Source organism: Oryctolagus cuniculus, chromosome 4 (genome assembly GCF_964237555.1).
Source record: "Oryctolagus cuniculus chromosome 4, mOryCun1.1, whole genome shotgun sequence".
In the NCBI taxonomy this organism is placed as follows: Eukaryota; Metazoa; Chordata; class Mammalia; order Lagomorpha; family Leporidae; genus Oryctolagus; species Oryctolagus cuniculus.
This window is the reverse complement of record NC_091435.1, coordinates 82861969-82881582: the sequence shown is the minus strand read 5'-3', so window position 1 is coordinate 82881582 and position 19614 is coordinate 82861969. Positions and strand designations below refer to the sequence as shown.

Below are 19614 nucleotides of genomic sequence, written 5' to 3'. Positions count from 1 at the left end.
TGAGCTGCGGTGCCGGCCTAAACTTTTTTTTTTTTAAAGTGTCTTATTTGTAAAACTTATTGAGTTAATTAGCACAAATTTAGCTAAAGAGCAAAGGCTTATATCTGCCATCACCACTGGTCCCAGAGTAACTTTGATACTACAAGGGCTTAAAGCCAGATTTCAGAACTTTTGTTTCCCAAGCACCACTTTAATGACATCCATGTGAGAGTGTCAGCCATTAGAGAAGCCGCTGGGTTGGCAACTTGAGTGGTAGCTGGCAATCAGCCATCTGCTTATTGCCTGAATACCAGAGGTTCAGACACTGCATATAAAATCCCTTTTGCTAACCTGAGATCCAAAAGTAGAGACAACTAACCCACTGTGAGCATTTTGCATCTTATTTAATTCCCAGAATAAACTTGTGAGGTGGCATCATTTTGTAAATGAGAAATAGGCTCAGATGATGACCAAGTCTCAGTAACCTCCCCATGTCCACACAGCACAGCTGGGAGGTATGTAGAATAGGCACTGAGACCCATGACCAGGTGCCAAAGCACCACAGTACTGTCTCCAAGCAGAAATACATGGTACAGTAACAAGCTCACGGAAAATGGAATTAATAGTTAATTTTGGTGCCAAAAAATCTGAAATCTATGCATTTGAGGGGTCTTTAAACGTTTTGTGGGGAAAACTGGTTTTAAAATTTTCTTGCACCAAAATGAACTTAAATTCATTTATTTGAGAGCCAGAGACAGTAAAAAGCGCACCCATCAGATAGTTTACCCTCCAAATACCTGCAACGGCTAGGATGGGCCAGGGCCAAACCCAGGAGCCAGTGACAATCCAGCTTCCCCATGTGGGTGACAGGAATCCAGTTACTTGAGTCATCACCCCTGTCTCCCAGAGTCTGCATCACCAGGAAGCTGGAAATCAAGAACCAGAGCTGAAGTTGGGAATCACCCAGTATTCCAGTGTGGGATGCAGGCTACATGCCTGCCCTGAGCTTGTCTTCTCTTTTTTTTTTTTTTCCAGAAAAGGTTTGAAGTACTCTTATATCTTAAGATAGTTGGAATCTGAGTAGGGGAAAGAGCCTCTCAAGCATGACTATGTGGTACTCTAGAGTCAGATGATGCGGGATCCTTTCCCCGTCCTCCTCACTCCCTGTGAGCAGGTCGAAATCCTCTGAGCTCCAATCTTTATGTGCAAACTGACTAACCTGCCATTTCTTTCCCTTGCTTCAGGTCTATTGGAAGGATCCAGTGAAATAATTTGTAAGTATCTTTTAGAAACTGAATATAGGCCGGTGCTGCAGCTCACTAGGCTAATCCTCCGCCTGCGGCACCGGCACACCGGGTTCTAGTCCTGGTCGGGGCGCCAGATTCTGTCCCGGTTGCCCCTCTTCCAGGCCAGCTCTCTGCTGTGGCCAGGGAGTGCAGTGGAGGATGGCCCAAGTGCTTGGGCCCTGCACCCGCATGGGAGACCAGGAGAAGCACCTGGCTCCTGGCTTCGGATCAGCGCGGTGCGCCGGCCGCGGCAGCCATTGGAGGGTGAACCAATGGCAAAGAAGACCTTTCTCTCTGTCTCTCTCTCACTGTCCACTCTGCCTGTCAAAAAAAAAAAAAAAAAAAAAAACAATATAAATGTTTCTTTTTTAAAAAAAAATGTATTTGAAAGGCATAGTTAGAGAAACATAGAGGTCTTCCATCTGCTTGTTCATTTCCCGAATGGCCACAACAGCTGGGGCTGGGCTGGTCCAAAGCCAGGAGCCAGGAACTTCCTCAGGGTCTCCCACGTGGGTGCAGGGGCCCAAGCACTTGGGCCACCTGCTGCTGCTTTTCTCAGGCAATTAGCAGGGAGCTGGATCAGAAGTGGAGCAACTGGGACTCGAACCGGTGCCCACTAAGGGATGCCAGCATTGCAGGCAGTGGCTTAAGCTGCTGTGCCACAGCATCTGCCTCTGAAAGAAGATTGTTTACAATGAAAATGGAAACTGCGTGCTTAATGAGCTTATCCATGGTTGTTGACCGGATTTAGTTTGAAGTACATATATGTGCACATGCACTTACACTGTAATTTCCAATTGTAATGGCCCCTTCTGATATATATGCAATAAGAGGTTTCTCAGCAATTTTTATTTCCATTATTAGAGGTAAAATCTGTGCTAACTTCATCCAGTGCATGAATGAATTCATTAATCAAGGAATTTTTAAAAATTATTTTATTTTTAAGTTGATGCATAAAAGTTTACATACTTACAGAGTTCTATGCAATGTTTCAATACATTGCGTATAGGAGCCTGTGCTGTGGTGCAGTGTATAAAGCCACGCTGGCTTCCCATATGGGCACTAGTTCGAATCCCAGCTGGTCCACATCCAGTCCAGCTCCCTGCTAGTGAGTCTGAGAAAGCAGCAGAAGATGGCTCCAAGTGCTTGGGCCCCTGCATCCACATGGGAGACACAGAAGAAGCTCCTGGCTCCTGGCTTCGATCTGGCCCAGCCTGGGCCATTGCAACCAATGAACCAGTGATTGGAAGATTCTCTCTCTTTCTCTCTCTCTCCTCCTCTCTCCCTCTCCCCCTCTCCCCCCTCCCCCTCTCTCCCTCTCCATATGGGTACATATGTAGTGTCCAAATCAGGGTGCAGATATCTATCTCCTCAATATTCATCATTTCTTTGTGGTGAAAGTGTATTTCCTGAAATACACAGTTCGATATCCTTATTTGTTGTCACTGCATCGTCCAACAGAATCAAGAATCAAGTGGTTTGGACTCGTGCCATGTTCCAAGCTCTCCACTGGGTCCAGGGTGTACCCAGCAGACAGAAGAGGAGACTGCCTGTGCCCTCAAGGCTGTCATGGTTAGGGGCTGAGAGGACATGAGGAACACAGGTAAGTTAAAATGCAGAGGGGACTGGGCAAAGGTTTCTTAAGGCATTGACTGTAAATAAATAGATTGATAAGTAAATCTTGATGAAAATGAATCACGTTGCCCAATACATGGTTAAGAGAGGGAAAAGTCAACATTGATACTGCATGTGTGTAAGTTCTCCGTATCAAGGGGCCGACACTGGCATAGCAGGTAAACTGCCGCCTGCAGTGCCGGCATCTCATATGGGCACTGGTTGGAGACCCAGCTGCTCCACTTCCGATCCAGCTCTCTGCTATGGCCTGGGAAAGCAGTAGAAGATGGCCCAAGTCCTTGGGCCCCTGCACCCACATGGGAGACCTGAATGGAGTTCTGGAAGAAGCTCCTGGCTTCGGATCGGCACAGCTCTGGCTTTTGAGGCAACTGGGGAGTGAACCAGCGGATGGAAGACTGCTCTCTGCCTCTGCCTCTCTGTAACTCTGCCTTTCAAATAAAATAAATAAATCTTTAAAAAAAAAAAATCCAAGAGAAGCAACTAAGAAGGGTTATTTGGGCTTACAGTGGCCTCAGTAGGCTGGCGTCTGGCAGAGACTGGTGATGGTGGACACGTGCAGAGGGACCGGCACTTGGGCCAGCAAGCAGGCTGGACTCAGCTTCGATAAGCAGCCCTCTCATGAGAACTACCTTTCAAAGGCCAAGCCCCCAGTGACCTACAGACCCCCCACTGAGTGGACCACCACAGTTAAATCAAGTCTCCACCCCTAATCCGTCAGCCTTTATCCTTAGTCCATTAACTGCCAACATGAGACTTCAGGGTTCAACTGTCTGCATGAGGCTGGTGAGCCAACTCTTGTTCAAGCCACGGCAGTGTCAACTCCTGGAGTTACAGTGAACTCCTATAAGCCAGTAAGAAAAAGACAACTAATAAAAAAAAAAAAAAGGGCAACAGATGTGAATAGGAGCTTCTCCAAAGAGCATCTCCAAATGGTCAATAAGTATACAAAAAGGTGCTTACTCATCAAGAAAATGCGAGTTAAAACCACATAGAGTAAACCACCAAACCCCCGCCACAGTGCCTAAAATTAAGAGTGCTTGGGAGGAAGGATGTGGAAAAACCAGAAGTTTCATATACTGCTGATGGGAGTGTGAATTGGCAGAATCCCTTCAGGAAACTGTGTGGCAATTTTTACCAAAATTATTCATCTACCCTATGACCCAGCAATCCTACCCTACGTATAATTCCTAGAAAATTAGTGCATAGTTCCTTCAGAATATGTAGGTAAGAGTATTCACAGAAGCATTGTTTATAATGAACAAAAATTGAAAATATTCTAAATATCCATCAAGAGTAAATTGTAATAGAGTCATACAATGGAATAATATTCAATAGAAAAAAAAAAATAACCCGGCAGGCACCTCGGCTCAATAGGCTAATCCTCCGCCTGCAGTGCTGGCACCCTGGGTTGTAGTCCTGGTCGGGGCGCCGGATTCTGTCCCGGTTGCTCCTCTTTCAGTCCAGCTCTCTGCTGTGGCCTGAGAGGGCAGCAGAGGATGGCCCAGGTGCTTGGGCCCTGCACCCCATGGGAGACCAGGAGAAGCAGCTGGCTCCTGGCTTCGGATTGGCGCGGTGTGCTGGCTGAAGCACGCCGGCCGCAGCGGCCATTAGAGGGTGAACCAACGGTAAAAGAAAGACCTTTCTCTCTGTCTCTCTCTCTCTCACTGTCCACTCTGCCTGTCAAAAAAAGAAAAAGAAAAAAAACCCCAAGATATAGGATGGATGAATCTCACAAATAGAGTATTTTTTAAAAGATTTATTTTATTTGGGCCAGTGCTGTGGCGCAGCGAGTTAACGCCCTGGCCTGAAGCGCCTACATCCTGTATGGGTGCTGGTTGGAGACCCGGCTGCTCCACTTCCAATCCAGCTCTCAGCTATGGCCTGGGAAAGCAGTGGAAGATGGCCCTTGGGCCCCTGCACCCGCGTGGGAGACCCAGAGGAGGCTCCTGGCTTCGGATCGGCGCAGCTCTGGCTGTTGCAGCCAACTGGGGAGTGAACCAGCGGATGGAAGACCTCTCTGTCTCTGTCTCTGTCTCTGTCTCTGTCTCTCTCTCTCTCTCTCTCTCTTCTTCTCCTCTCCTCTCCTCTTCCCTCCTCTGTGTAACTGACTTCAGATTGGCTCAGCTCTTGCCTTTGCAGCCTTTTGGGGAGTGAACCAGCAGATGGAAGATTCTCTCTCTCTCTCTCGGTAACTCCTTCAAATACATAAAATAAATCTTAAAGAAAAAAAAGAAAAGCCCCGATAGAAATCAACACTGCAGATAGTGGATAATGACAGAAGAGACACAGTGGAGACTTCTGGGGATTTGGGGATGTTTTGTGTCAATCTGTGTGGTGTCCAACTGGGTGTGCATGGAAGAAGTCATCAGATTTTATAATTAATTGTATGCAGTTTACTGCATGTCATATACATGTTTACAAAATCTTGCCCCATGAGAGCACAGAGGAAGAAGGGCCGCACTCTGAATGAGGAAATCAGGGAAGAATTTCCTGGCGATGTTGGAGCTGATCTGAAGAGGAGCTTATCCAGAGAAGTGCTGGGTCTCCCCGGCACGGACCACCAGGGAGCCGGCAGAACTTTGGCTTGACTGGGGCGCGAGACGACATTGGCCTGGGCTGTGACTGAATAAGCCAGACGGTTGCACACCCAGCCAGAGCGTGGCAGCGCAAGGCGGGTGACAAGGACAGAGGCTGCTCTGCTGCGCGCTCTTCTCCCAAGAGGCTGCACTGCGCGGGGTGAGGCAGCCGAGGCTGGGAGCCACGTGGCTTCGAGGAAGCACCGGGTGTGCTTTCAGGGCGCTCCAGTGATTCACTGAGGCCGCTTGGCTCCCATTTCCTTCCTCCGAGTCACATGAAGATGAGCCCAGGGTGGGTCATCAGCAGGGAGCTGTCCAGGAGAGGAAGCTCCTTCCATGGAGGCCTGTGGGCAGTGGTGTGGGAGCGCCCACTCACGCACGCACACGCGCACGGGCCTGGGTGACCTCTGCCTATATACCGAGCCTCCCTCCCCGGCTTCCGGAACAAACACCGTGAGCAGCCGGCCCTCAGAGGGCCTCGCCAGGCGCCGGTTCTCGCATGCGGACGTTGGCTACTACTGGAGACAGGTGAGCTGCTGTGAAGGGGCCCAGGAGGAGGCAGGCGGGGAGCAGCAGGGGCTGGCGGTGACCAGCGCAAACGTCCAAGCCCAGGCCCTGCCACCAAGCAGCTGCGTGACCGTGGACAGGTCACCTCCGACGTGGCACACAGCTAGAGGACCCGTCGCTGCCCAGTGTCCCGCGGCCAGGCAGGGTTCTACGTGGACAGCACTCCCTCCAGGAGGTTTTACCTCGCCATGGCAGGCTCAGGTTAGGTGTCTCCGCCCTCTGCTTGGCCCTCATCAAATTTTCTATCCTTGCTTTGTTGCATTGGCGGCTTCCTCAATAGGCTTTAAGTTCCTTAAGAAAAGGGATCGTATCTTTGCCACCTCTGTGACCCCAGCCCCAGGCGTCACTTCCTTATGTCTGAGGGAATGATAGGGAGGCCAGCTCAGCAGCCCAGGCTGTGAACAGACACACGGGGACCTGACAATCTTCCTGCCTCTGAGGTCGCCCCGCACGCCTCTCGCTGCCCGCATGATGCGTGCGCCCAGCCAGGGTCTTGGGTTGGGAGGAGGACCTCCCCCACAGCCGGCTTAGGGCTGCTGCTTCTTTTTAGACACCAGGTTAGCCAAACCCTTTGCCAGTCTGTCTCAGAATGTTGTGATTTACAGAGGAAGTGGAACCCTTACTGAGCCACAGCCCCTCAGACTGTGAGAGCAGCGCCGGTCCGGGCCGTGTGCCCTACACTTACTCGTCCTAGTAGCCACACTCAAGATCTTGACCTTCCCTCTGTATGTCCATCACTTTTAGTTTCTCTCCTAAGACTTTCCTGATAGGAACCTTTTCCATGGAAGAGATTGGCGGGATGGGGACGGGGTATGGTTGGGGGCTGATTTTGGTGCTCTGTGTCTGGACAGACTGTAGCCCTAGGAGCAGGAGCTGAAGGCAATGAGGTGTCCCGGATGACCACAATCCCTCCTCCCTTTTAATTTCCTTAATGGTGTCTTCTGAAGATTTTAGATTTTGAAGTAGTCCAACATATCTTTTGTAATATATATAATGGGGTTGTACCTTGTACCTTTTATTTATAAAATAAACTCTAACCAAGAGTCCTAATTTTTTCCTTTGTTTTCTTCTAGAAATTTTATTAATTTTAGATTTGTGGTCCATTTCAAACTAATATTTTAATATGGGATAATGTATTATATACATATTGTTCCAACATCATCTGTTGAAAAGACTATTCTTTCCCTACTGAATTACCATCTTTTTGAAAAATCATTTATCATATGTATGTAGGTCTGTTTCTGGAATCTTTAGTTTGTTCTACAAATCTATATGTCTTTTTTTTTAAGTTTTTTTTTTATTTGAAAGTCAGAGTTACACACAGAGAGAAGGAGAGGCAAAGAGAGAGAGAGAGAAAGAGGTTTTCCATCCGCTGGCTCACTCCCCAACTGGCTGCAATGGCCAGAGCTGCACCAATCCGAAGCCAGGAGCTTCTTCTGGGTCTCCCATACGGGTACAGGGGCCCAAGGACTTGGGCCATCCTCCACTGCTTTCCCAGGCCACAGCAGAGAGCTGGATCAGAAGTGGAGCAGTCGGGACTCGAACTGGCACCCATAAGGGATGCTGGCACTGCCAGCCCCTGTATGTCTTTTTTTTAAGTCATGACCTCACTGTCTTAATTATTGCAGTTTTATAGTAAGACTTGCTTTTTTTTTTTTAATTGTTTATTTTTTTTTAATTTTTTAAAAAATTTTTTGACAGGCAGAGTGGACAGTGAGAGAGAGAGACAAAGAGAAAGGTCTTCCTTTTTGCCGTTGGTTTACCCTCCAATGGCTGCCACGGCTGGCGCACTGCGCTGATCTGATGGCAGGAGCCAGGTACTTATCCTGGTCTCCCATGGGGAGATGCAGGGCCCAAGGACTTGGGCCATCCTCCGCTGCACTCCCTGGCCACAGCAGAGAGCTGGCCTGGAAGAGGGACAACCAGGACAGAATCTGGCGCCCCAACCGGGACTAGAACCTGGTGTGCCAGCGCCGCAAGGCGGAGGGTTAGCCTAGTGAGCCGCAGCGCCGGCCCTAATTGTTCATTTGAAAGGCAGAGTCACAGAGAGAGAGGAAGTGGGGGGAGGGGCTTCCATCTGCTGGTTCACTCCCTAAATGGCCACAACAGCGAGGACTGAGCCAGGCTGAAGCCAGGAGCCAGGAGCTTCTTCCAGATCTCCCACATGGGTGAAGGGGCCCAAGCATTAGCACCTGGTGCTTTCCCAGGTGCATTAGGAGGGAGCTGGATGGGAAGCAGAGCAGCAGGGACTCGAATCTGCGCCCATATAGGACATTAGCACTACAGACGGTGGCCTGACTATGCCACAGCATGTAGCAAGACTTGGTGAAAGCCCTCCACATTCTTCTTTTAAAAAAATATTTTGGTCAATCTAGGTCTTTTGCATTTCCATATACATTTAGGTTCAGCCTGTCAATTTCTACAACATAACCCTGCTAGGATTTTGACTAGGATTGTTTAGATCTATATGTCAATTTCAGATTTGACCTGTTAATGATATTGAGTCTTCTGACCCACAGACATGGTGTACCTCTCCATTTAGTGGGTCTTTAATTTTTCTTAGCAATGCTTTTAATTCTTAATATACAGGTCTTACACATATTGTTAAATTTATCCATAAGTATTTATATTTCATGCATTATAAATGTTATATATATTTTTAATTTGCTTGAGAGGCAGAGCTCCCGTCTGCTGGTTTTCTCTCCAAATGCCCACAGTGGCCCAGACTTTGCCAGATGGAAGCTGGGAGCTGGGAACCCAGGCAAGGTCTCCCAAGTGGCTGGAAGGAACCCAAGTACTTGAGGCATCACCAGCAGCACCCATCATCCAGGCTGCAGTGGCGGGAAGGTGGAATCGGAATGCAAGCATCCGGAGCAGTGTCTTGACCACTGAGCCAAATGCCCACCTCCTAGATGTTCTCTTTCTAATTTTCAATGTGTCATTGCTTGTATATAAGAATATAGAAAAAATGTATACTAACCTTTAATTCATGACCGTGCTAAACTCACCTATTAGTTCTGGTATCTTTTTGATAGACTGCTTAGGATTTTGTACACATGTGAGCAAATTGTGGATAATGACAGTGTTACTTCCTTCATTTCTATCTGTATGACTTTTACTTCTCTTTATAGTAGGTAGGACTTCTTGTGCAATATTTAAAGATTTGTTTATTTACTTGAAAGGCAGAGTAACAGAGAAGCAGAGGCAGAGGCAGAGAGAGAGAGAAAGAGAGAGAGAGAGAGAGGTCTTCCATCCACTGGTTCACTCTGCAAAAGGCCACAATGGCCAGAGCTGAGCCAATCTGAAGCCAGAAGCCTGGAGCGTCTTCCGAGTCTCCCATGTGGGTGTGGGGGCCCAAGGATTTGGGCCATCTTCCACTGCTTTCCCAGGCCATAGCAGAGAGCTGGATCGGAAGTGGATCAACTGGGACTCAAACTGGTGCCCATATAGGATGCTGGCACTGCAGGCGGCAGTTTTACCTGCTATGCCACAGCGCCAGCCCCTCCTGTGCAATGCTTAATAGAAGTGGTAATAGTGGACATCATGATGAAATCTGTAGAAAATTTTCTTCACTGAATAGAAATCATCATTGGTTGTAATAGAGGCTCCAATGATGTGGATTGTGTGTATGTGAGAGCTGGCAGAAGACTAAGCAGTTCATTCCAGGTCACTGGGAAAGATTCATTAAAGGCAGATTTTTTTTTTAGATTTATTTATTTATTTTTTTGACAGGTAGAGGTACAGACAGTGAGAGAGAGAGAGACAGAGAGAAAGGTCTTCCTTCCACTGGGTCACCCCCAAATGGCCACCATGGCCAGTGCGCTGTGCCGATCCGAAGCCAGGAGCCAGGTGCTTCCTCCTGGTCTCCCATGCGGGTGCAGAGGCCCAAGCACCTGGGTCATGCTCCACTGCCTTCCCGGGCCACAGCAGAGAGCTGGACTGGAAGAGGAGCAACCGGGACTACAACCCGGCGCCTCCCCACTTGGAGGATTAGCCAAGTGAGCCACGGTGCCGGGCCCAAAAGGCAGTGTTTTTAAGCAAGCTCCTGGGCTCTCCTTGGTCCGACTCTTAGAAGTGACAATTTCTGTAGTGTGTTTTCCCCATCCCACCGTGTGCTTCTAGGGTTTCCCTGCCCCCACTCCCACCCCAACCCCAAGCCCGACCCACCGTGACTCCCTTTCTGTGAGTTCCAGGGCACTGTCCTCTCCCTGCAGGATGGCCTGCACACGGACCTGCTCCCGCATCCTGGGACTGAGCCTCGGGTCTGCAGCCCTGTTTGCCGCTGGGGCCAACCTGGCTCTCCTCTTTCCGAACTGGGATGTGACCTACCTGCGGAGGGGCCTCATTGGCAGGCATGCCATGCTGGGCTCTGGGCTCTGGGGAGGAGGCCTCATGGTAAGTGTCTGGGGTTCCCTGGGTGTGAGTGCCCGAAGTGGTCTCCAGGGGTGGGGTGGGGCGTTGGTAGGCAGGGAGTGTACGGATTCCTTTGTAAAAGCCTGTTCTCACAAGCTGATTTGGGGTCCCTAGAAGCTCCAAGGAGTAGGAAGACTTGTCAAGGGTCGTGGGGTTTTTAGCTTGGGAGTAGGTAGGCTGGGCGTGAACTTGAGCATCCTGAGTCAGATTAGGCTCATCATGCAAAATTGGGTCCCAGAGGTCAAAGCCAACAGGACCATAGAGTTCAGCAAGTCTATTTCAACGGCCATGGGCAGCAGCTGGAAACAGGCACAAACACCGATTGCCCAGGGTCTTCTGAACAGTCTTCTCTTGTCTCCAGGTCTTTGCGGCAGCTACCCTTATCTCCTCGATGGGCTGGAGGGCCGGCTGCTTCAGTAAGAGTGGGCCCTGTCGAAACGTAAGTGCGGGACCCTACTCTGCTGACCCCTAGAGTGGCCCCCACAGCCTGCTGCTTTCCTGGCAGAGAGGGCGAGAGGCAGTTACGGCCTCAAGGCCTGATGTCAGGCCCTGGCCATGCCCCCCATGGCTCTCAGCTCTTGGACAAGTTGCTCTAACTTTTCCAGCCTCGTGTCTCATCTGTAAAATGGGAGATGATCAAGTCGAGGGAGTAAGTGCTTAGTGAACTGCAGGTGTCCATACACACATAAGGAACAATGTGGACATGAGTTACGCACACAGTAATCACATGTCCTTGATGGAGAATTGCCTGGCTGTTTGGATGAGCATTTTCCTAGAGCTGGAAAGTTTCCCAGAGATCATCCAATCACTGGATTCTGATCAACCCTTCTATTTCAGAGATAATGAAAGTGAGGCCCGGAATAAACTTGCACTTTATTAATTACAGCAGCATCTATATAAATTCAGTGTGTGTGTGTGTGTGTGTGTGTGTGTGTGAGATTCATGTCAGTCTCAAACATGAAGCTGTAGCTTCCTTATGTGAACTCTACAGCCTGTTCTGATACCCACAGCCGACATACCGAGAACCCCTCTGAGTCAGTTACATGTTGAAAGGTTAACTAGAAACACCCATGCATTTCATTCACGATCTGCTTTCTGTTCAGTCTGGGGTTCCCCTAGGAGGGTGGTTCTTCTACTTGAGTGTGCATCAGGATTCTCTGCAGAGTTTGCCAAAGCCCAGGTTTCTGGGCCCCACCCCCAGAGTTCTGATTCAGGAGATCTGGGGTGAACAGGAAAACTTGCACTGAAACAAGTTCCCGGGGACCACGTTTTGAGAAGGCTGCCCCAGGCTCCTGTCAGACTAAGTCACCCTGACTCTTTTAACTTAGGAGTTCAAACTCACGTCACAGCTTTCTCTGGTCCCTGCCACACTTCAGTCCAGCTTCGCATTAGTGGGGACATGACATGATGACTCTGTAGAAAAAATTCTCTACAGGCTTTCTTCAAATTGTTAACATACATATTGCTTAGGAAGGAAGGAAAAAAAAAATCTAGTATCCTGAGAAAGAAGCCAGTGACAAAGTGGGCTAAACACCTGCCAGGACACTCATTGTTATTTTTTGGGAGGGAGCAGGCAGAGCAGAGCAGAGAATCATAAATAAAGGCACTCTAGGCTGGATAAAGACAAGATGGAACTGGAGTCATTTCAGAGTTTGGCTGCAATTTTTCTCTTTTTCCCTCCTTCTCTACTCCTGCCCCTCAATATCCTTCCGTTTATTTTTTTAAGATGTATTTAAATGTAAGTCAGAATTACAGAGAGAGAAAGAAACACAGAGAGAGAACTATCTCCAATCTGCTGGTTCACTCCCCAAATGGCCACAACTTCCAGGGCTGGGCCAGGCCGAAGCCAGGAGCCAGGAGCTTCATTTGGGTCTCCCTACACAGGTGTAGGGGCCCAAGGACTTGGACCATCCTCCACTGCTTTCCCAGGCGCATTGGCAGGGAGTTGGGTCTGAAGTGCAGCAGCTGGGACTCAAACCAGTGCCCATATGGGATGCTGGCACTGCATACAGTGGCAGCTTAACCTGTTGTGCCACAGTGCCGCCCCTCTGCCCCCGCCCTCGCCCCATGTTTGATTTGAGAAGGAGAGGAATCAGAAATGGGGAGCTTAATATTTTAAAAACTGCTAAGAGAATCCGAGGTGGGCGTGTGACTGCCACGCTGAGCCTTTACCCCAGGGGGTGATGACTGTGGGCTGTGTCCAGAGAGGTTTTCGCTGCCCTCTTGAGAAGCCCTGAAAAGTGTGTTGAGGCAGGGGGATCCAGGCCCAGAGCCACGGGTCCACTCTCTGGAGCCTTTCTCCTCTCTCCTTCCTGGCTGCACCCAGGACCTCCCTCCCCCCATCAGCCACCCAACCTGGGTCATGCTTTAAAGCAGGTGCCATTATCCCCCTGTTACAGAATGAGAGGAAACCCTTGCCCGGCTCGCCCCATAAGTCACCCGGCCGCACCAGGCTCAGCTCGCTGCTTCCTCCTCCCTCTGCAGATGCTTGCTGCCCTGCTATCGAGCGGCCTGGCTTTGCTTGGAGCCTTGGTTTGCTTTCTCACTTCTGGAGTAGCCCTGAAGGACGGCCCATTTTGCATGTTCGATGTCTCGTCCCTCAATCAGACACAAGCTTGGACATATGGTTACCCTTTCAAAGACCTGCCTAACCGGTAAATGGATGGACACTTGGATTTGCAGTCTTCTCTCTCTCTGTCTCTTTCACACACATAGAGGGGAGGGAGGAAGAGCGAGAGCAAGAGAGAGCGAGAGAGAGAGAGAGAGAGAGAGAATGCACAATATGGTCACATATTCTGGCAACCTGCTCCTTAGATGCTCAAAAACAGAAGGGAATCCAGTCCTATGAGCTGAGCTTGCAGAGGTCCCAGCTTTCAAGTGAGGTTGAAGTTGCTTGCTTGGTTTCCCTGGCTTATTCCCCAACCTCTGACCGCCTTGTTTCTGGGAACAGGAACTACCTGTACGACCGCTCGCTGTGGAGCTCTGTGTGCCTGGAGCCCTCTGAAGCTGTGGTTTGGCATGTGTCCTTCTTCTCCACCCTGCTGTGCATCAGCCTCCTGCAGCTTCTCCTGGGGGTCATTCACTTCATCAACAGCCTCCTGGGCCTCTTGTGCAGCCTCTGTGAGAAGCAATAGGTAAAGCCCCTTCACCCGCATGGGTGCCTCATGAGCGGCCTTGACCTCTCGCAGCAAGGCGTGGACATGAACTGTGAACAAACTTCCCCTTCAGGGATTCCTGTAATCTCAACAGTGGAGTGGAGTGATTGCAGAACTCTCAGATGATACACTAATGGGAGGCGGAATCCGCCGTTATGGTTGTGTAGGAACTTACAGTGCCGAAAGGGTCCTGAGTGTGATGTCATTTCTGCCACTTGACAACCCCAAGAAAATTGGCCACATGTTACAGATGGAGAAGCTGCGGCTCCCAGAAGGCAACAGACTTGCTACGCAAAAGCACACAGCCAGGTTAGGGTCAAGTCAAGTTCATCAGTTATTATGAACTGAATTGTGTTTTCCCAGGAAGTCAAGGGTTAAAGCCCTAAGCCCCAGTGTGACTCCACTTGGAGACAAGGCTGCCAGGGCGGTAATGAAGGTTCAGTGAAGTCATAAGAGGGCAACCGTGGTCCAATGGAACGGACATCCATATAACAGGATGAAGACATATCCGATCAGATGGCCATGAGCAGCCATCTGCAAGCCAAGGAATGAGACCTCAGTGGAAACCCAGCCTGCAGGCATCTTGATCTTCCAGCCTCTAGAACTGTGAAAAAAAATTAGTTTCTATTGTCTAGGCCACTTAGTCCCTGGCATTGTGTGTGGCAACCCTAGCTCACGAATGCACCAATGTTGTTTTCACAAGTGTTCGGTAGAATTCAATACACAGAATACACTGAGTACCTACTATGTGCCTGGTCCTGCCATGCATGTCGTGGTTGCAAAGGTGGCCAGAGTGGAGAGGTACCAGACACAGCTGTCAGGGACAGAAGGAGCCGAGGAAGTCTTGAAGTCCATGTATAGTGTCCAGTAGGCATTGCCTGTGTATGTCTCATATATCCCTGTTGGCTGATTTAGTTTCAGGGTCGTGGCTGGGACAGGCCTGATCCATAAAAGCTCCCCCTGCAGGAAGAAGGACTGCCACCTTCTCACAATTAGTGGAGAATTTAAGGACGATTTCTACCTAGTTTTGGATATGTGAGGCTTGCACATACGGATGCATGCACACTCACACACAGTAACCAGGTCCTCACTCTTCATGCCGACTCAGTCCCCGCTTCCAAGGCTCAGCAGGACCCCGGGTGAGGAGGGTTCATCCTCGGCACCAAGACGATCCACAGTGGAGAGCTGACTTTTGCCTCCATCCTTTGAGGAATCTCAGACTGGTGTTACTGCAAAGTCTGATAGGGTTTCAAAGACTCTGCCTCAGAGAGGCCGGTTGTTCTCACCTGCGGAATCTGTACCTGTAGGGTGACTCTGCCTACAGCTGGCTGCTGGCACTTCTAGATTTCCAAGAGGCCGGCACTGCGGCTCACTAGGCTAATCCTCCGCCTGCGGCGCCAGCACACCAGGTTCTAGTCCCGGTCGGGGCACCGGATTCTGTCCCGGTTGCCCCTCTTCTAGGCCAGCTCTCTGCTGTAGCCAGGGAGTGCAGTGGAGGATGGCCCAAGTGCTAGGGCCCTGCACCCCATGGGAGGCCAGGAGAAGCACCTGGCTCCTGCCTTTGGATCAGTGCGGTGCGCCGGCCGGCCATGGCAGCTATTGGAGGGTGAACCAACGGCAAAGGAAGATCTTTCTCTCTGTCTCTCTCACCGTCCACTCTGCCTGTAAAAAATAAAAAAATAAAAAAATAAATAGATCTCCAAGCACACAAGCTCAGCAATGGAAGTTGAGCATTGGTGGGGTTCAGCCTGGCCTTTAAGGTGCTGTTTATCTGTCCCACGTGAGAGTACATGGCTTTGATTCCCAGCTCTGATGGCGGTTTCCTGCTGATGCAGACCCTGGGAGGCACAGTGATGGCTCAAGTTGTTGGGTTCCTCCAAGTCTGGGGTAGGAGGCTTGGACTGGGTTCCTATTACAGTTCTGGCTCAGCCCTGGCCATTAGGGACATTTGGGGAGTGAACCAGCAGGTGGGGACTTGCCCTCTCTTTCTGCCTCTTGCTGCCTCTCAAGCAAACAAATAAATAAATAAAAATGGAAGTTGGGGATGAAACTGACAGAGCCCTCCCTAATTTTGAAGTGCAGTTCCACAGGTAGAGGTGCAACATCCTGACTCCTAGAGATGCTCTTATCTGCTCAGACAGCTCACTTACCTTCTTCACAGTTTAACATAAGGGACTGGAAGAGGAGGGACGGGAGAAGGGCCTTGGAGAGGCAATGGGGCAAGGAGGGGAGGGGATTGGAGGGAAGAAGTTCTGGATTCATTCTGTTCTGGGCCCTATGGCTCTCCGTCCCCTCTCTGTTTTCCTTTTCCCCCAAAACACTGTGTCTGGTTCCTGTCTTGGCTTCCACCCAGGGTGCTGGGCTCGACACTAATCTGTTCACCAGGATAATGTTATGGAAATATTTTGTTAATATGAAAAGCTGTCTTGTACCTCGTGTGTGCCTTCTTGAATATCATCCTGGGGTGACGGCCATAATTGCTTATTCATAATCCTGGCCAGAGAGAGCCAGGCCCGTCTTCAGGACAGGTTGCCCTTCAGCTCTCAGCTTGGAGTGCAGGTGTTTGGAAGATAAGGGCATTTCTCATGGACGTGGTGTCCACCAGTGTGGTTCAGAAGATGAATGAGGTACTCAATCCAGCACACACTCATGGACTGGACTCTTCTTCTGTGCCACAACTGGGGCAGTGGGCGATCTTCCAACGGAAGTGAACATTACACGATAGGAACACATCTGTATTACATTCCTAATTTTGATGGTTGTAGTCTTGTTAAGTAGGAGAATGTCCTTGTGGCAGGAAACACAAAAGCACTGGAGGTGATAGGCTTAGCAAAATTCAGTCAAATGGTTTAGGGGAAAAATGTTCCTGTGTTCCCTACGTTTCAGATTGTTGCAAATTTTTTTAAAATTCAGGGGAAGCAAATAAAAGCCTGTTCCCAGGAAAATTGCAAGGGGAGAAAAACTATAAGGATCACAGTTTTTGCTACAACTTCTCAACTCTATTTCAGGGGTAGATATCCTCACAAGAGTGCATATTGTTATATATTGTATGCTGTCAATCGCTATTACATTGATATAATTACATAATTATACAAATTGTACAACTCAGGTACACAATCCAGTGCTTCCCTTCACCTCTGTACCACCCTGCTCCTACCGTTATACCAAGTGGCGCTGTAGTAAAAACTGGCTTAGTCCATTGCTCCCAGCCAACTCTGTCCATCTTTTAAGGCAAGGCCTTAGCTTTGTTCATTTTTGTTTACCTAGCCCCAGCACAGATAGTAAATTAAATGTTTGTTGAATTGAATTATGTATCAAATAGTGTTTTTTGATGGGCTGCAGTAGATAGGGTGAGAGAAACATGATTGAAGAAATCATAAAAGTCAGGGAAAGTCGTCTTCTTAGTGGTATGGTTCTTTTTCTTCTTCCTCTTCTTCTTGTTATGGCTGGCTAAACAGCAAGGAGAAAACATACTGCACAGCCCAAAGAGACACTGGGCTTCAGTGCCAGATAGAATCTGGGCTCGTCTGTGGATGCACAGCTCACCCAGAGAGGGGCATGCTGCTGAGTCCATGAGGTTGAGGCTACACTGAGCTGGTGCGAGGTGTGTACTTGGGTGTGTGCCCCAGCACAGGCCAGATCACAATCTTATTTATGAGCAGAGAAGTGTGGGAATAGCCACACGGAGCTACTGAATGATTTCGGGCAGAACAGTGGCAAAGGAAAGCCACTCTGGGGGCAGTTGGAAGGGGTGGACTGGGAAGGCGAGGTTGGGGCAGTTTATTGGTGTCAGGGAGACCAATCTGGACATATTATCAAGAAGGTACTTTGTAAACTAAGACCCCAAACCGGTACAATTAGTCTCTACTGGAACTCGCAAAAGTATAGCAACTATCTATTTTGTATCTTACAGAAGCAAGTTCTGGGAGCTGTTAACTAGTAGGTTGAAGGTTACCAAAGGAAGGAAGCATGCATGGATATTACAGGACACTTTTTTTTTTTAAAGATGTATTTATTTATTTGAAAGTTAGCTACATACAGAGAAGGAGCAGCAGAGGGAGAGAGAGGTCTTCCATCCGTTGGTTCACTCCCTAGATGGCCACAACAACCGGAGCTGCGTCGATCCAAAGCCAGGAGCCAGGAGCTTCTTCCGGAACTCCATCCAGGTCTCCCATGAGGGTGCAAGGACCCAAGAGCTTGGGCCATCTTCCACTACTTTCCCAGGCCATAGCAGAGAGCTGGATTAGAAGTGGAGCAGCCAAGACTCAAACCAGCGCCCATATGGGATGCCAGCACTGCAGGCCACGGCTTTACCTGCTATGCCAGAGCGCCGGCCCCGACACTTTATCTTAGTGTCTGAAGCTGGCAGAGGCTGGGATACTACAGCTTCCCAAAACAGTGTGGGTCAGCAAGCAGTGCATCTGGAGTCTACTCTTTCCTGATTTTCGCACTGGAGCAGGTGTGGGTTTGGTGCAGCAAGGTGGCTTGGGGCATCTGTAGACTGGCAATTATGGATTAGAGCAGGCTTTGAAAATATTTTTTCTGTAGCAGACCAGACACCAGGTTGGGAGGTGGGCGTTGTGGTGCAGTGGGCTAAGCTGTTGCCCCGGACACCTGCATCCCAAGTTGGAGACCAGTACAAGTCCCCACTACTCCACGCTTCGGATCCAGCTTTCTGCTAAAACTCCTGGGAGGCAGTAGTTGGCCCAAGTCCTTGGGTTCCTGCCACCCACATGGGAGGCAGGGCTCTTGGTTCCTGGTTCAGGTCTGGTCTACCTCCGCCTGTTGTGCACATTTGGCGAGTGAACCAGCGGATGGAAGCTCGCGCTCTCTGCCTTCCAAATAAAATCTATAAATGAGTATGGTTGTGTGTGCCGGCCTGCGGCACAATGAACTGGGTTTCCTGAAACAGAGAGTGGGAATGCGGGGACAAGGACGCAAAGAATGGAGCCAAGACAAGTCCTGATCAAGGCTCGTTTATTGAATAAATGCAGTAGTATTTAAACATGACCAGTTGTTTACAAGAAGGAGCACAAAAGATTTACATATCAAAAAGGCTCTTAAGGTTACAAAGAGTTCCCAATAAGGTTCTTAATTATTGATTACAAGGGTACAATAAAACACTTAGGTGATAAATGCAGGTTACAGGTGTGACTGATTATCTGTATCATCTCTTGTGAAAGGTTTAGGTTCTTCCTGCCTCTTCCCGGAATCTCCCTAACCCAATTGTCTGTGCCCGGGGAAGTCTCCATATGTTTAAATGTAAACAAAGGGGCAAAGGGGGCCGTAGCCGTGGCTCACTAGGCTAATCCTCCGCCTAGCGGCGCCGGCACACCAGGTTCTAGTCCCGGTTGGGGCGCCGGATTCTGTCCCGGTTGCCTCTCTTCCAGGCCAGCTCTCTGCTGTGGCCAGGGAGTGCAGTGGAGGATGGCCCAGGTGCTTGGGCCCTGCACCCCATGGGAGACCAGGAAAAGCACCTGGCTCCTGGCTCCTGCCACCGGATCAGTGCGGTGCGCCGGCCGCAGCGCACCGGCCGTGGCGGCCATTGGAGGGTGAACCAATGGCAAAGGAAGACCTTTCTCTCTGTCTCTCTCTCTCATTGTCCACTCTGCCAGTCAAATAAATAAATAAATAAATGTAAACAAAGGTAGTGACTACCTGTGGCTGCCCACAGTTGTGTTCCAAGAACACTTTATGGATGCTGAAGTTTTAATTTCCTGTAATCTTCAGATGTCACAAGATGTTATCCTCCTTTTTTGCAACCACTTACAAGGTATCAAACCTGCTCTTAGCTCACAAAACAGGAGGAAGGCTGGGCTCAGTCCGTGGGCCACAGTCCAAGGGCCCCCGGTCAGGTTCAAGGCGCTCCTCAGCCGCAAGTTCAAATGTCCTTGAACTTCTAGGGGCCTCCTACTTCCTCAAGGCTGAAGAGCTGTTAGGAACATACAGGGTCTGCTAAACGGCTCGTAAACGAGAAGTAACACTAAGCACGCTGCGCGCCGC

The 19614-nt window shown here is 49.6% G+C and overlaps 1 protein-coding gene across 2 annotated transcripts; it reads left to right on the top strand.

Moving 5' to 3' along the window:
• TM4SF19 (transmembrane 4 L six family member 19) lies at positions 1 to 15326 on the top strand. 2 transcript variants are annotated; one of them, XM_008266720.4, is made up of 6 exons: positions 1 to 1253; positions 2727 to 2868; positions 10258 to 10438; positions 10818 to 10895; positions 12941 to 13110; positions 13407 to 15326. In XM_008266720.4, the coding sequence occupies exons 3-6, from the start codon at positions 10259 to 10261 to the stop codon at positions 13588 to 13590; spliced, it is 612 nt and encodes a 203-aa protein (XP_008264942.2). In that variant the 5' UTR covers positions 1 to 1253; positions 2727 to 2868; position 10258; the 3' UTR covers positions 13591 to 15326. The 2 variants fall into 2 exon arrangements, with proteins under 2 accessions (XP_008264942.2, XP_069928400.1); XM_070072299.1 differs by lacking the exons at positions 1 to 1253; positions 2727 to 2868 and adding an exon at positions 5832 to 6004.
• The last annotated feature ends 4288 nt before the right edge of the window (positions 15327 to 19614 follow it).